The sequence below is a fragment of the Oncorhynchus gorbuscha genome, linkage group LG02 (assembly GCF_021184085.1).
Source record: "Oncorhynchus gorbuscha isolate QuinsamMale2020 ecotype Even-year linkage group LG02, OgorEven_v1.0, whole genome shotgun sequence".
Taxonomy (NCBI): domain Eukaryota; kingdom Metazoa; phylum Chordata; class Actinopteri; order Salmoniformes; family Salmonidae; genus Oncorhynchus; species Oncorhynchus gorbuscha.
In genome coordinates, this window is record NC_060174.1 from 47,255,215 (window position 1) to 47,273,105 (window position 17,891).

General features: G+C 39.8%; 1 protein-coding gene across 2 annotated transcripts in view; it reads left to right on the forward strand.

The window, feature by feature from the left end:
* LOC124003285 (polypeptide N-acetylgalactosaminyltransferase 18-like) overlaps nucleotides 1-17,490 on the forward strand; it is an 86,659-nt gene extending 69,169 nt beyond the window's left edge. The window contains exon 12 of one of the 2 annotated variants that reach the window (XM_046311417.1): nucleotides 16,180-17,490. In XM_046311417.1, the coding sequence (XP_046167373.1) occupies nucleotides 16,180-16,329 (150 nt within the window). In that variant the 3' untranslated portion in view covers nucleotides 16,330-17,490. The remainder of the gene's footprint in view (nucleotides 1-16,179) is intronic. The other variant, XM_046311407.1, reaches the window with a different exon arrangement.
* Nucleotides 17,491-17,891: the final 401 nt, after the last annotated feature.

A 17,891-nucleotide genomic window follows, 5' to 3' on the forward strand; every position in this document is an offset into this window, starting at 1 on the left:
GATTGTTCCAGTGAAGCATTGCAATACTGCAATTTATAAATTTTATATACATTTTCTAACTATAAAGAACATACAGAAATATATATGATACAAAATTTTAGTTTACACACTTCCAGGAATGTCATACATGATGGATCATTAGCTTATACACTAACTTTCACACATCTAGATGGCTGGGCGAGGTGGGTGTGGAGCCAGAGGCAGCACGAGTTCAAACTGTATAACCCAGTTCCTACATTTGAAAATAAAAATGGATTTTATCAAACAAAACTGTCACATTTTATCTCTGGGACTCTCAGGATGACAAATCATCAGAGCAAGATTACTGAATGCAAGTATATTATTTACCTTCATTTACCTTCAGAGGTGAATGTATCAAACCAGTTGCTGTGATACGTTTTTGTTGTTGTGCACTCTCCTCAAACAATAGCATGGTATGTTTTTGCTGTAATAACTGTAAATGGTAGAGTGCAGTTAGATTAACAAGAGTGTAAACTTTGTGCCCATAGTTTGCTGTTACTTACGTCATTCTAGTCACACTAGCGCACGTTAGCATCAACCATCCCGGTATAGGTACACCGATCTCGTTGCGGTTAAAGAAGCTCTAAGTAAAACTTTGGCCTTGAGTTTTAGGTCATTGAAAGGTGAATTATTCTCTGTGTCTGGTGGAAATCAGACTGAACCAGGTTTTCCTCTAGGGTTTTGCCTGTGCTTAGCTCCATTCACATTGTTTTTTACTCCTCAGTCTGTAACGCATACCCATAACCCGATGCAGCCACCACCATGCTTGAAATTTGGAGAGTGGTACTCAGTAATATGGTTGTGTCAAATCCAATACAACACTTTGTATTCAGGACAAAAAGTGAAATGCTTTGGCACATTATTTGCAGTGTTACTTTAATGCCTTGTTGCAAACAGGATGCATGTTTTGGAATATTTGTATTTTGTACAGGCATTCTTTTTACTCTCTCAATTAGGTTAGTATTGTGGAGTAACTACAACACAATGTTTTTGATCCATCGTCAGTTTTCTCCTGTTACAGCCATTAAACTCTTAACGGTTTTAAAGTCACCATTGGCCTGATGGTGAAATCCCTGAGCGATATCCTCCCTTTCTGGCAACTGAGTTCGGAAGGATACTTTTATATTTGTATTGATACACCATCCAAAGTGTAATTAATAAGTTCACCAAGATCAAAGGGATATTCAATGTCTGCTTTAATATAAAAAATCTACCAATTGGTGCACTTCTTTGTGAGGGATTGGAAAACCTACCTGGTCTTTGTGGTTGAATCTGTGCTTGAAATTCACTGCTCGACTGAGGGACCTTACAATTATCTGGATGTGTCGGGTACAGAGATGAACACTATTGTTGCACACAGAGTGAGTCCATGCAACTCATTATGTGACTTGTTAAGCACATTTTTACTCCTGAACTTATTTTGACTAGTCACAACAAAGGGGTTGAAGTTTTATTTTATTTAACTAGTTAAGAACAAAATCTTACTATCAATGACGGCCTAGGAAAAGTGGGTTAACTGCCTTGTTCAGGGGCAGAACAATAGATTTGTACCTTGTCAGCTCAGGGATTCGAACTTGCAACCTTTTGTTTATTAGTCCACCGCTCTAACCACTAGGCTATGCTGCCGCCCACTAGCTACCCTGGCACTAATACTTAGTGAATCAAGACATTTCAGCTTTTCATTTTTAATTCATTTGTAAAAATGCTGAAAAACATAATTCCACTTTGACATCACATCAAAACTGATTTGTCACATACACGTGTTTAGCAGATGTTATTGCGGGTGTAGTGAAATGATTGTGTTTCTAGGTCTAACAGTGCAGTAATATCTAACAGTAATATCTAACACTAATGTAAAGGAATGGAATTAAGAATATATACATATTTGGGTGAGCAATGTCAGTGGCATAGTCTAAGATACAGTAGAATAGGATATAATACAGTATATACATATGAGATGAGTATTGCAAAATATGTAAACATTATTAAAGTGGCCAATTATTCCAAGTCTATGTATTTAGGGCAGCAACCACTAATGTGCTAGTGATGGCTATTTTAATAGTATTTAACAATCTGATGGCCTTGAGATAGAAGCTGTTTTTCAGTCTCTCGGTCCCATCTTTGATGCACATGTACTGACCTCGCCTTCTGGATGATAGCGGGGTGAACAGGCAGTGGCTCGGGTGGTTGTTGTCCTTGATGATCTTTTTGGCCTTCCTGTGACATCGGGTGCTATAAGTGTCCTGGAGGGCAGGTAGTTTGCCCCCGGTGATGCATTGGGCAGACAGCACCACACTCTGGAGAGCCCTGCTGTTGCGGGCGGTGCAGTTTCCGTACCAGGCGGTGATGCAGCCTGACAGGATGCTCTCAATTGTGCACCTGTAAAAGTGTGTGAGGGTTTTAGGTGCCAAGCCACATTTCTTCAGCCTCCTGAAGTTGAAGAGGCGCTGTTGTGCCTTCTTCATCACACTGTATGTGTGGGTGGAGCATTTCAGTTTGTCCGTGATCTGTACGCCGTCGACGTGAATAGAGGGGTGCTCCCTCTGCTGTTTCCTGAAGTCCACGTTCAGCTCCTTTTTGTTTTGTTGACGTTGTGCGAGGTGTTATTTTCCTGGAACCAGGCTCCCAGGGCCCTCACCTCCTCCCTGTAGGCTGTCTTGTCTTGGTAATCAAGCCTATTAATGTTGTGTCGTCTCCAAACTTGTTGATTGAGTTGGAGGCGTGTATGGCCACGCAGTCATGGGTGAACAGGGAGTACAGGAGGGGCCTGAGCACTCATCCTTGTGGGGCCCCAGTGTTGAGTATCAGTGAAGTGGAGGTGTTTTTCCTACCTTCACCACCTGGGGGCAGCCCGTCAGGAAGTCCAGGACCAAGTTGCACAGGGCAGGGTTCAGACCCAGGGCCTCCAGCGTAATGATGATGGGGTATTGTGTGTAGGCAATTGACAAAAAATATATATTTAATACATGTTAAATTCATGTTGTAACACAACAAAATGGGGAAAAAGTCCAGGGGTGTGAATAGGGGTGTGATTGTCAAGCAAATAACTGCTGGTCTCGCAGTAATTGACCGTTAATTAACATAAACACATTTAGCATCTCCTGGCTTCCTACAAGCCACTGATGTAGACCTTTTGGAACATCTACATTTTAAAAAGTCTAATAAATCCATGTAATATAGCCCAGGTCTAAAGAAACATGATATGTAGAACAGAACAGCATACTCTGAGTTGTCCTTATGTTAGGCCCTGATCTGGCTTTGCCATATGGCTGTGGGGTACACTTGTTCATTTGCTTAGGATTCCGTGGCATTATTTCATATTATATTATTATATTATATTTGTCATATACACATGGTGAGCAGATGTTAATGCTAGAGGAGCAAAATTCTTGCGCTTCTAGTTCCGACCATGCAGTAATATCTAACAAGTAATCTAACCTAACAATTTCACAACAACTACCTTATACACACACACACACAAGTGTAAAGGACTGAATAAGGTACATAAAAATATATGAATGAGCGATGGCCGAACGGCATAGGCAAGATGGTGTAGAGTACAGTATATACATATGAGATGAGTAATGTAGGGTATGTAAACATTATTTAAAGTGGCTAATGATACATTTATTACATCAATTTTTTCATTATTAAAGTGGCTACTCAATGTTAGTGATGGCTGTTTAACAGTCAATACAATGCTTAGTACCAGGCAGTTAGCAAGTTCGGTAGACTACTAATGGACTTCAGCAGCATCAGAGCTTGGAGAAGCCCAATTACCATGGCTAAGCGGTCAAGTGGAATTTGACTGCCGTCATGACTGTGTGGTTTTACGGTCACCGTAACAGCCCTAGATGTGAATACTTTCTGAAGGGAATGTCGGCCTATGCAATCACCTCAAATAGTAGTTGTGTGCTTCCCGTGCTATGTAGCCTATATGGGCTATATATCAAAGATAATTTGGTTAAAAATAAAAAGCAGCGCTACAACGGTCAATATTGAGAGTTTGGAGATAAATTCAGTGCCTACCAGAAAGCTGAGACCCTATTTCCAACTGTCACAACAAAGGGTAGTGAAATCCAACTAAATGGTTATGGTATTATTGGCTAGGGCTGTCCCTGCATGTCCGTTGTGCATGGCGCACATCTAAGCTTGGAGTTACATTTCCACCTTGCCTGGCTGACTAATCTACCAGCTCGCATTTGTTGCCTATGTTTTAGATCTAGTACTTATTTGACTCATGTACTTTATTTTACAGCATTATTTGAAAGGATTTTGAATTTGTTTAGGGGCAGAAAGGCTTTAGTCATGAGATATGCAGTTGAAGTTTTACGCACAGCCCATAGATTATAAGCAAGTATTTCATTCTGATCAGTGCAGTTTGTATTTGAGGACACTGAAGCACTGCTTGCAAATCTGAACTGTGAACATACAGTACTTAAGTTTTTTTGCCTATTGACCTAAGTCATACATTTGAAATTGAAATGAGTGAGTGTGGAGTGCAGAGAATCCTAGAAGTTCGGCTATTGTTTGTTAAACCGAGAATAATCTATGCCTACATGTATATTAAATCTATATTTGGAGGCTAAATATATAGCCAAATTATTAAGAACTTTTGCCCATTTGAGCTTTGCAGCCTAAAGGACACTTGCAGTACATTCAGAAATTGTTCAGATCACTTGACTTTTTACACATTTTGTTACGTTACAGCTTTTTTAAAAATTATCTTCATCAATCTACACACAATACCCCATTACGACAAAGCGAAAACAGGTTTTTAGACATTTTTGCAAAGGTATACAAAATAAAAAAACGTATTTACATAAGTATTCAGACCCTTTGCTATGAGCCTCGAAATTGAGCTGAGGTGCATCCGGTTTCCATTGATCATCCTTGATGTTTCTACAACTTGATTGGAGGCCACCTGTGGTAAATTCAATTGATTGGACATGATTTGGAAAGGCACACACCTGTTTATATAAGGTCACACAGTTAACAGTGCATGTCAGAGAAAAAAACAAGCCATGAGGTTGAAGGAATTGTCCATAGAGCTCCGAGATAGGATTGTGTCAAGGCACAGATCTGAGGGAGGGTAAATGTCTGCAGCATTGAAGGTTCCAAGAACACAGCGGCCTCCATCATTCTTAAATGGAAGAAGTTTGGAACCACAAAGACACTTCCTAGAGCTGGCTGCCTGACCAAATGGAGCAATCGAGAGAGAGAGAGAGAAGGGCCTTGTTCAGGGAGGTAACCAAGAACCTGATGGTCACTCTGACAGAGTCCCAGGGTTCCTCTGTGGATATGGGAGAACCGTCTAGAAGGACAACCATCTCTGCATACTCCACCAATCAGGCCTTTATGGTAGAGTGGCTAGACAGCCAACTCTCCTCCCTCAGTAAATGTGCACATGACAGCCTGCGGACTGGAGTTTGCAAGGGTGATTATTGGATCCGACCATGAGAAACAAGATTCTCTGGTCTGATGAAAATAAGATGGAACTCTTTGGACTGAATGCCAAGAGTCAATTCTGGAGGAAACCTGGCAACATCCCTATGGTGTAGCATGGAGGTGGCAGCCTCATGCTGTGGGGATGTACAAAGTACAGAGATCCTTGATGAAAACCTGCTCCACAGCACTCAGGGCCTCAGACTGGGGCTACAGTTCACCTTCCTACAGTGCAATGACCCTAAGCATACAGCCAAGACAATGCAGGAGTGACTTCGGAACAAGTCTCAATGTACTTGAGTGGCCCAGACTTGAACCTGATCGAGCACCAGGGTCTTGAAGATGATGTGAGCTTCGACTGGAAGCCAGTGTAGTGTGGAGCGGGGTGGGGTGGAGGAGGGGGGTGATGTGGGAGAACTTGGGAAGGTTGAACCCCAGGCGGGCTGCGGCATTCTGGACAAGTTGCAGGGGTTTGATGGCACAAGCGGCAGCCCAGACAACAAGAGAGTTGCAGTAGTCTAGACGGGAGATGACAAGTGTCTGGATTAAAAACTGTGCCGTTTCCTGTGTGACGAAAGGTTGTACTCTACGGATGTTGTAGAGCATGAACCTGCAGGTGCTAATCACTTTTTTGATGTTTGCAGAGAACAGGGTGTTGACCAAGGTCATGCCAAGGTTCTTTGCACTCTAGGAGCAGGGGACTGTGGAGTTGTCAAACGTGATGGAGATGTCTTGGAGGGGGCAGGCTTTCCATTGGAGGATGAGTAGCTCGGTCTTGTTGAGATTAAGCTTTATGTTGGTGGGCCAATGTCATGTCACCAGCTGGATGTCAGGAGGGGGGGAAAGCGAAAAGAAGTTGAATGTCATCCACATAGCAATGATGGGAGAGACCATGTGAGGATATGACTGAGCTTAGTGACTTGGTGAAAAGAGGATGACCTAGAACCGAGCCCTGGGGGACACCAGTAGTGAGAGCACGTGGTTGCAGACAGAGATTCTCTGTCCCCTTTGTCGCATAGATGTTTAGATATCGCAACTAGGATTGGGCGATGTCAACATATGTCTTAATATGATTATGTACCCATAAAACATTTTTTTTACAATGACGGCCTACCAAAAGGCCAAAGGACTCCTACGTGGATGGGGCTGGAATTAAAAATAAATGTAATAAAAATATAGAACAAAACTCACATCACGACAACATTACATGAAGAGAGACCTAAGACGACAACATAGCGTGGTAGCAGCACAACATTGCAGCAGCACAACATGGTAGCAGCACAACATGGTACAAACTTTATTGGGCAATGACAACAGCACAAAGGGCAAGAAGGTAGAGACAACGATACATGACGCAAAGCAGCCACAACTGTCAGTAAGTGTGTCTATGATTGTGTCTTTGAATGAAGAGATGGAGATAAAACTGTTTGAGTGTTTGTTACAGCTCGTTCCAGTCGCTAACTGCAGCGAACTGAAAAGAGGAGCGACCCAGGGATGTGTGTGCTTTGGTGACCTTTAACAGAATGTGACTGGCAGAATGGGTGTTGTATGTGGAGGAGGATGGGCTGCAGTAGATACACCCGATAGGGGGGAGTGAGGCCTAAGAGGGTTTTGTAAAGCAGCATCAACCAGTGGTTCTTGCCACGGGTATACAGAGATGAGAAATTTACAGATTAGTATAGAGTGCAGTGATGTGTCCTATAAGGAGCATTGGTGGCAAATCTGATGTCCGTATGGTAAAGAACATCTTGCCGCTCAAGTACACCCTTACCTGCCTATCTATTACGTCTCTGTAATCTAGCATGGGTAGGATGGTCATCGGAATCGGGGTTAGTTTGGCAGGTGGGGGGAAAGAAGAGTGATTACAATAGAGGAAACCAAGTCTAGATTTAACTTTAGCCTGCAGCTTTGATATGTGCTGAGAGAAGAACAGTGTACTGTATATCCATACTCCCAAGTACTTGTATGAGGTGACCACCTCAAGCTCTAAACCATCAGAGGTAGTAATCACACCTGTGGGGAGAAGGGCATTCTTCTTACCAAACCACATGACCTTTGTTTTGGAGATGTTCAGAACAAGGTTAAGGGCAGATATACCATGCTATCGCCCTATTGGCCACCCCAATAATAGAATGCAACTGGATGAATCATGACGACAGATAATGTTGTTAAACGCCGCACAAAGGCTAAGTGCAGGCAATGGCAGATCTATTCTAGTATTCCTTTCTGGTGAAGGAGCGAAACAGGTTTGTGTGTGCGTCTGTGTCTGTCTGTGTGGCGCACACATGATGGAGAATTAATTGTCTGATGAAAAGCAGGCCATCTTAACGTAGTCAGCTAGTTTATAGGCCTACATCATGGGCTGGATAGAAGCAGTCTACTGTCTTCAGAACTGGATAATAATTGCTTTATTTGCCTCATAAAATAATAGAAAAATAAATAATATCGTTCCATCTCTCATAAAGCTATTATTGAGAATAGTCTATGCTTAGGCTTAAACTATGGACTTTTATTCTTGTTATTTTTGAAAGCCACACCTTTAGGACAACACCTTCATAGGCTAGAATATTTGGGAAATAAGCTCCTGTTTATAACTTTAAATTTGTCTGGAAGTTTTTATGATATGCCTAGTAGGAAGATAGGTTATTGCCCATTTCGGCCTGCATGGATAATTTCTTTCTTAATAAGCTTAAACTTGATTAAACTTGTCATTAGATTTTTCTATAAGCTGTTGATATTGTTTGTTCACCCTCATTATTAGTACTCTTGGCTACCTTATGTTTTTAGGCTATTCAAATAACTTTTTGAGATGGAAGTCTGTTACATTCATTGTTTGATCGGGAGAAAGCCATGCATAAAATGATGAAGCGTACCCTTCAGTCATGTATTCATAGCCTATCGAATGGAGAGAGAAGGGGAATATAAGCTATAATATTGATTAATATGTATAGCTTTGTAAGACTATAAATGACCAACCACCCAGCTTTGGAGTAGTTAGGTCTATTTCCCTATTTTGAGAGGAGCGATCTACTTCCAGCAATTGTGCTAAGCTAATTTTATGCGAACTTCAATCATCTCCAAACTGCATGTAGAGACATAGAAATGGTATCCATGTGTTCGTCTGACAGGGTAAGTAGAAAAACGACCTATATCTCGAAATCTTGCCGTATCCCTTTAAGTTAATTAATGGACTGCTGAATTCATTAATGGACTGTTGAATGTGTATTTTTTTCTCTTGCTCTGTTTGTTCTCTTCCATATTATGTCTAAGAAATACCCAGGAAAGGGCTGAAAATAGTCCATACTAACATATGTAGCCTTAGAAATAAGGTTCATGAAATCAATAACTTGCTAACATTCATATATTAGCCATTTCTGAGACTCACTAAAATAATGAATTTCATGATACAGCAGTAGCAATGCAAGTATATAACATCCTATAGAAGAGACAGAAATGGGGGCGGTGTTGCTGTATATATTCAGAGCCATATCCCTGTAATGCTTTGAAAACATCTTATTCAATTGTTATTGTGTTGTGGTTCACTTGGCAGTTCTAAAGCCTTTTCTTTTGGGGTGTTAGACCACCAAGTGCTAACAGTCAGTATAACAGTCAGTATCTAAATAATATGTGTGAAATACTTGATAGTGTATGTGATATAAACAGAGAGGTCTACTTTCTTGGGCACCTGAATATTGACTGGTTTTCATCAAGCGGTCTGCTCAAGAAGCAGCTTCTCACTGTAACCAGCCTGTAATCTGCTTCAGGTTATTGATCAACCTACCAGGGTGTTTCCAAACACTACAGGAACAAGATAATCCACATGTATCGATCACATTTTTACTAATACTTTAGAACTTTGTTCTAAAGCTGTATACGTACCCATTGGCTCACAATACAGTGGCAATATCCAGGAAAGCCAAAGTTCCAAAAGCTGGGCCTAAAGAGATCATACGAAATATTTTGCTGTGACTCTTCTGTGGATGATGTAAAAAGTATTTGTTGGTGTGATGTGATTAATAAGGAGCATCCAGGTGCTGAACTTGATAAATGTATGAAATTGCTTCTTCCAATTATTGATAAACATGCACCTTTCAAGAAACTGACTGTTAGAACTGTTAAGGCTCTGCATGGATTGATGAGGAATTGAAAAACTGTATGGTTGAAAGAGATGGGGAAAAAAGAGTGGCTTATAAGTCTGGCTGCACATCTGACTTACTGCAAATTGAGAAATTATGTGACTAAACTCAACAAAAAGGAGAAGAAACTGTATTATGAAGCCAAGATCAATGATATAAAGAATGATGGAGAAAATACTTTGGAATACTTTAAATTAAATTATGGGCAGAAAGACAAATTCAACTCCATCTTTCATTGAAATCGATGGCTTATTCATCACAAAACCATTTCATGTTGGCAATTATTTTTATGATTATTTAATTGTCAAAGTGGGCAAACTTATGCAGGAAATGTCAACAACGAACAGTGAGCCATCGTACTCATGTATAAAAAAAGAAAAAAAAGAATGAAAGAAAAACATTTCCAATTTGAATTTTATTATTGGAGAGGTGGAAAAATTGTTATTGGTCAATAAGGACAAACCTTCTGGCATTGACGACTTAGATGGAAAGCTACTGAGGATGGTAGCTGACTCTCTAGCCACTCCTATCGGCATATCTTTCATCTGAGCTTAGAGGAAAGCCTTTATCCTCAGGCCTGGAGAGAAGCTAAAGTAATTCCGCTAGCCAAGAGTGGTAAAGCGGCCTTTACTGGTTCTAACAGAAGACTTATCAGCTTGCTGCCAGCTCTTAGCAAACTGTTGGACAAAATTGTGTTTGACCAAATACAATGCTATTTCTCTGTAAATAAAATAACAGACTTGCTTACAGAGAAGGGCACTCAACATGTACTGCACTGACACAAATGACTGATGATTGGTTGAAAGAAATTGGTAATAAGAAGATTGTGGGATTGTGGTACTATTAGATTTCAGTCTAGCCTTTGATATTATTGACCATAACCAGTTGTTGAGGAAACATGTGTTATGGCTTTACAACCTCTGCCATATCGTGGATTCAGAGCTATCTACCATATCTAATAGAACTCAAAGGGTTTTCTTTAATGGAAGCTTCTCGAATGTCAGAAATGTAAAGTGTGGTGTTCTGCAGGGCAGCTCTCTAGGTCCTCTACTCTTTTCTATTTTTTATCAATGACCTGCCATTGGCATTAAACAAAGCATGTGTGTCCATGTATGCTGATGATTCAACCATATACAGTGGTTCCTCAATATTAAACGTTTTGAGATGATGCTGCGGGACTTAGAGGTAATTTGTGGTTTACTATGTTACCCTGTGCCACTGCTTCATTGCTCCAGACCACCACAAGGGGGAGTTAGAGCAATGATTATGCTTTTTGGTGCTAATGCTAATGTACTTAAATGAATGCTAGAAACTGATAATTGTTCAACATTGAATTTCTATAAATGGAATGATGAGGATGAAGATGATTGAATTTAGAACAATAGTGTAAGAATTGCTATTCCTCTGTCCTGCACGCACACCAGAAAAAAGACATTTGGTTTTGGTCAGAAGAAGCTGTAACTAGACTGTAGCATATTAATTATTAAAACAGTTGTTACACAAAGGTTTTTATTCTAAGAGAAACAAAAATGTTCAATTATATTCCATGATATTCTTAAGATATATGTGTTGACTGAATATACAGTGGGGCAAAAAAAATATTTAGTCAGCCACCAATTGTGCAAGTTCTCCCACTTAAAAAGATTAGAGAGGCCTGTAATTCTCATCATAGGTACACTTCAAATATGACAGACAAAATGAGGGGGAAAAATCCAGAAAATAACATTGTAGGATTTTTAATGAATTTATTTGCAAATTATGGTGGAAAATAAGTATTTGTCTGGAATTCTCTCCTGAACATTTTAAAATGTAATGATCTGGTTTCGTTGGTGGAGTTTAATCACTTGATCGATTTATATATCATGGAAGAGTGTAGTTGTTTTTAGGCCAGCTGTTTTTAGTCGAGACGTTTGTGTTTTTAATGTAAAATGTTTTTGTTGTACTGTATGTGTGATTTATAGTTTTGTTTAATGTTGTGTTAGTGTATGTAAGTTGTTTTTGTTTTGTCAGAAACATTGTTCCCTCTGCTGCTATTGGACCAGGTCTCTCTTGGAAAAGAGATGTTATCTCAATGAGAATAAAACCTGTATAAATAAAGGTAAAATATATTTTAAAAATCACTCTCCACCTCATGGCCTCAAACTGCACCATTTTGTTTCTCCCCGTCACCCACACGCACTTCAAACATTTGCATAATAAAGCATTTAAAGGCTGACATTGGTTGATTTGAATACTTTTGACAGCCAAAATTCAGCCCATAACCTTTTGGACTTTTTAACATTCCCAGAAGGCATGTATTATTATAACCTACTGCAGGGTTAAACCTTCTGAATTTAATGATTATATTGAAGATAGGCTCTCGGAACTCATTAAGAGGCAACCATTTTTATTATTATTATTATTAAACTTTCATTATAATTATATAAAAGCCCCTTTTTTTAAATGCATTTTTTTCACCTTTATTTAACCAGGTAGGCTAGTTGAGAACAAGTTCTCATTTGCAACTGCGACCTGGCCAAGATAAAGCATAGCAGTGTGAACAGACAACACAGAGTTACACATGGAGTAAACAATAAACAAGTCAATAATACAGTAGAAAAAAGGAGAGTCTATATACATTGTGTGCAAAAAGCATGAGGCAAATAATTACAATTTTGCAGATTAACACTGGAGTGATAAATGATCAGATGGTCATGTACAGGTAGAGATATTGGTGTGCAAAAGAGCAGAAAAGTAAATAAATAAAAACAGAATGGGGATGAGGTAGGTAAATTGGGTGGGCTATTTACCGATAGACTATGTACAGCTGCAGCGATCGGTTAGCTGCTCAGATAGCAGATGTTTGAAGTTGGTGAGGGGGATAAAAGTCTCCAACTTCAGCGATTTTTGCAATTCGTTCCAGTCACAGGCAGCAGAGAACTGGAACGAAAGGCGGCCAAATGAGGTGTTGGCTTTAGGGATGATCAATGAGATACAACTGCTGGAGCGCGTGACACGGGTGGGTGTTGCCATCGTGACCAGTGAACTGAGATAAGGCGGAGCTTTACCTAGCATGGACTTGTAGATGACCTGGAATCAGTGGGTCTGGCGACGAATATGTAGCGAGGGCCAGCCGACTAGGGCATACAGGTCGCAGTGGTGGGTGGTATAAGGTGCTTTCGTGACAAAACGGATGGCACTGTGATAAACTGCATCCAGTTTGCTGAGTTGAGTGTTGGAAGCTATTTTGTAGATGACGTCGCCGAAGTCGAGGATCGGTAGGATGGCAGTTTTACGAGGGTAAGTTTGGCGGCTTGAGTGAAGGAGGCTTTGTTGCGGAATAGAAAGCCGACTCTGGATATTCTCTGTAAGGTTTTACATTTCTAAATCAATATCACAGACCAGGTTTGTCCTAACGAAGAATGCATCAACTCCTACAAATATATACATTTATTATTAACCCTGCATTATAATTGTATAAAATCCCCTTGGATATTAATTTAGAATCCTCCAATCCTCTAAATTGAATTCGATTTACAGGGACAATTTTATTGATCTGCAGGTATTTTCATTTAGAAGCTGCCTCCTTAATGAGTTCCGAGAGCCGTGTCATACCAATTATTATTGGATTATTCACCTTGGCAACCACTTGTTACTACAAAATTGAAAATAATGTGCGTTTTAATTTGATCAAATTCAAGAATATATTTGTACCACTGTAGATGCTGCTTTTATTTACAGTAGTTATGTACAGCGATAGTCAGTCTCTCCTCAACTCTTAGCCAAGAGAGACTGGCATGCATAGTATTTATATTAGCCCTCCGATTACAATTAAGAGCAAAACGTGCCCCTTTGTTCTGGGCCAGCTGCAGCTTAACTAGGTATTTCCTTCCAGCACTCGACCACACAACTGGACAATGATCAAGATTAGACAAAACTAGAGCATCTCTTTGTTACGGACAGACCTCTCCCCATCTTTACAACCATTGAATCTATGTTTTGACCATGACATTTTACAATCTAAGGTAACACCAAGTAATTTAGTCGCATCAACTAGTTCAACAGCCACACCATTCATTACCAGATTCAGCTGAGGTCTAGAACTTAGGGAATGATTTGTACCAAAGAAAATTTTATTCGTTTTAGAGATGTTCAGGACCAGTTTTTTACCGGCCACCCATTACAAAACAGACTGCAACTCTTTGTTAAGGGTTTCAGTGACTTAATTAGCTGTGGTTGCTGATGCGTACAGTGGTTCTCCTTTTAAAAGTTGTCGTACTGCAGCACAGCTTGCGGGCTGCCGCAGAATTCTATGGCACGTTATTTAAGTGTCAGCCATTGTTGCCATTAATTGTAGTTAGTGCTATTTTGCCCACCAAAGGGCATCTTTGAGAAGCTAAGTTATTGAAATGACATGGAGCTGTAGACCTAAGAGTCAAAGGGAGCCTTAATTGAACAGACTATATGAGATTGGTTTTTAGAAATGTAGCTAATTCATTTGATGAATATTTTTTAATTTTTTATTCCAAGATAAACGAAAAAGCATTTCTTACTGTAGCTGTTATAGGATAACATACTTATTGGTATAAAGGCCTACTTCAATATACAGTACATCAATCAATCGCTCATTAATTTGTGCGTGGCATCACACAGCATACTTGTCATCCATGTATTTAAATACAGTCGAGCATTTTAGTTATTAAACTAAATAACAAAGGGAGCCTTGATTAATTTTGCAATCACGGCTAAAGCGATTAAATTAATTCAGAAAATGTTCTAATTCGTGCAAGACTGCGCAAATATCTGTGTACTTGGTCCGCGCAAACACCGGCTCAGTAAAGCATCAAACATAATTGTCTGCAACGCTGAAATTGGCTACTTCTATGTGAATTAATGAGGAGGCGGAACACACCTCAATTCAAACTGTTGTTAGAAAATACGTGTTAAAAATTCATTTGAAATTGACATGTTGAAACAGCCTATAAATAATTAGCAGGCAGTGCGTGTTAACTGTCCTATTGTGTAATAATCACATTTTGGAACAGTGAGTGCATTCTGACATCACTTGCGTAAAACGACTCACGCTGGGGTGACCATTAGAGATATTTGGAACTCACGTATGAAAAGGTTGTCAGGACTGAGAATGGACCTTTTTCAGGAACACTCAACACCTATTGGAAGGTCATTATGGTGTCTTTGGCATTCAAATTTGTGTAATTGTCCCACAAAAAAAGAAACCTCTATCCCAGGGTTAGGCATTCAGAAGACGTAGGCAATTTTTTTTACCTGGTCTTTGCTCTTTTCATATTTATTTTGGATCCTGACAAACTCCTCAGTCTCTGCAGGTGACCAGCATACCATACAATTATGCTGCCACCACATTTCTAAACATTTTCATTTGAAGGCAGCAAAATGTGACAATTGTGAAAGGGGTGTGTAGACTTCCACGAGGCACTGTATCTGTCTTTGAGTAGCATGCCACTGCAGATGCTGTTAAAGTGGTTTCTTTCTCATCTGGTGGTTGCCATTTAACATCCTCGATTAACTTAATCTGAGATCTTCAGGGTTCCTGCAGACACAATCAAGCCATTTTTTTTATATATATATATTTTTTTACAATGGACAAATTCTCTACATCCACTGGTACCTGCAGAAGTCTAACTTTGTTACAGTAATGTGCATATATATTTTTTGTATTTATTTCACCTTTATTTATTTAAGCAGGTAGGCCAGTTGAGAACAAGTTCTCATTTACAACTGCGACCTGGCCAAGATCAAGCAAAACCTTGCGACCAAAAACAACACAGAGTTGCACATAAACACACGTACAGTCAATAACACAATGGGAAAATCTATGTACAGTGTGTGCAAACGTAGAAGATTAGGGAGGTGAGGCAATAAATAGGCCATAGAGTCAATGTCATTACAATTTAGCATTAACACTGGAGTGATAGATGTGCAGATGATGATGTGCAAGTAGAGATACTGGGGTGCAAGAGAAGGCGAGGAAAAAGCAGGACCTACCAGAGACCTTAACCTGGGGTTGAAGGCTTTTAGATCGTTATCCTTAGTGATTGTAGGCTAGCCTCAGTTATATAGATTCTTGTTGTTCCCCAGGTGACATTATCAAACGGCCTCCCTTATGGCTCAGTTGGTAGAGAGAGTCTACACACCCCTTTCACAATTGTCACATTTTGCTCCGTTCAAATGTCAATTTCAAGTAATGTGGAGGCAGCGTCATTTTATGGGTATGCTTTTGTCACCTGCAGGGATTGAGGAGTTTGGCACATGCAAACGCCAGGGTTGTGAGTTCGATTCCCACGGAGGGCCTGTACGAAGAAGTATGAAAATCTATGCACTGGATAAAAGCGTCTGCTAAATTGCTCAAATGTAAAAGATCCATCTGCATGAATTTTCTCTCTGTGATTACAGATGTATCATGTTGATTTTAAAGGGCCTCATTGGTCTGCCATTACAAGTTGGAGCTCCTGATGGACAAAATGTATTTCATCACAGGGAAATGACTGGACACAATGTATATGAGCAAAGTGAACTGACTGCATAACTCAACATTTTGTGTTTGCTCTGTGTCCATAAGGGAGGCTCCATAGAAAACATGAATTCCAAACGTTGCCTGGAGCTGGTAGAGAACGGCGAAACGGAGTTTGGCTACCAGCTGGCTATACAGAAGTGCTCTGGTCAGAAATGGACAATCACCAACCTACTGTCAACCTACACTCTCCAATGAGGGGATCCTGAGTCCTGCAGGGGAAAGAGCTGCCCATGTTGAACACTGGACCTGTGACTGACAGACATAGAAGCTTTGCTTCTTTAAAAATCTATTTATTGAGGCAATAATTGAATTGAGTATGCTGACACTTTTAGTACCTTGATGTCTCTTAGACTCAAAGACATCATTTGATAAATGTAAACAATGTCCTTTGTTAATATATGGGATTGAACTGGCAGACTTGGGTCTATAGTGAGACTTACATGTTTCAATGTATTTTGAGCAGATTGTCTTTTGTCACACTGAATTCAGGCTTGCGTTGGCTCTAATATACATTGTAATTTATGCTACTGTGTAGCATGTTTTTGAAAAACCTTTGTTATTCTTGTTTGGTTTGTTTCTCAGGTTTGTAGATTGAATGTTATTATGAAATCAAGTCGATGGTTTCAAAGAACTGTTGCCAATATGTTGGGAGAATATACAAGCTATTTTATAAGTGTATACTGGATATTTATAAAAACCTACAGTAAAAATGCTGATGACAATTAATAATTTGTGTGGGTGGTTTTCCATCTCCTGAATCATTCCTCATACTTAATTTAAAGTCAATCAAGATTGTCCATCTCAGATTTGTTTTTTGTTGTGAAAACACCTTAATATAAAATCATACTGTAGGTGATGAAGTCAAATAGTTTATTATTAATAGTTTATTATTATTATTTCATATATTTTTCACAACACATAGAAATAGTAAGGCTTTATTTGCAAGGAATGCAATTATTTCCCCCATACAGTGCATTCGGAAGTATTCAGACCCCTTGACTTTTTGCTAATGTTGTTACGTTACAGCCTTATAAAATGGATTAAATAGTTCCCCCCCTCATCAATCTACACACAATAAACCATTGACAAAGCAAAAACTTTCTCCATTTTGGCAAATTTATGAAAACAAAATATATGAAATGTCATATTTACATAAGTATTCAGACCCTTTACTCATTACTTTGTTGAAGCACCTTTGGCAGCGATGTAAAGCCTTGGGTGTAGGGTATGACAGGCGACAGGTAGCCTAGTGGTTAGAGTGTTGGGTCAGTAACCGAAAGGTTGCTGGATCAAATCCCTGAGCTGACAAGGTAAAAAAATATATAAACATCTGTTGTTCTGCCCCTGAACAAGGCAGTTAACCCACTGTTTCCTGGTAGGCCCATCATTGTAAATAAGAATTTGTTCTCAACTGACTTTCCTATTTAAATAAATGACACTACAAGCTTGGCACAGATCCCGCAGATCCTCTCAAGCTCTGTCAGGTTGGATGGGGATTGTTGCTTCACAACTATTTTCAGGTCTCTCCAGAGATGTTTGATCGGGTTTAAGTCTGGGTTCTGGCTGGGCCACTCAAGGACATTCAGAGACTTGTCCCAAAGCCACTCCTGCATTGTCTTGGCTGTTTGCTTAGGGTCATCCTGTTGGAAGGGGAACCTTTGCCCAAGTCTGAGGTCCTGAGGGCTTTGGAGCAGGTTTTGTACTTTGCTCCGTTCATCTTTCCCTCTATCCTGACAAGTCTCCCAGTCCCTGCTGCT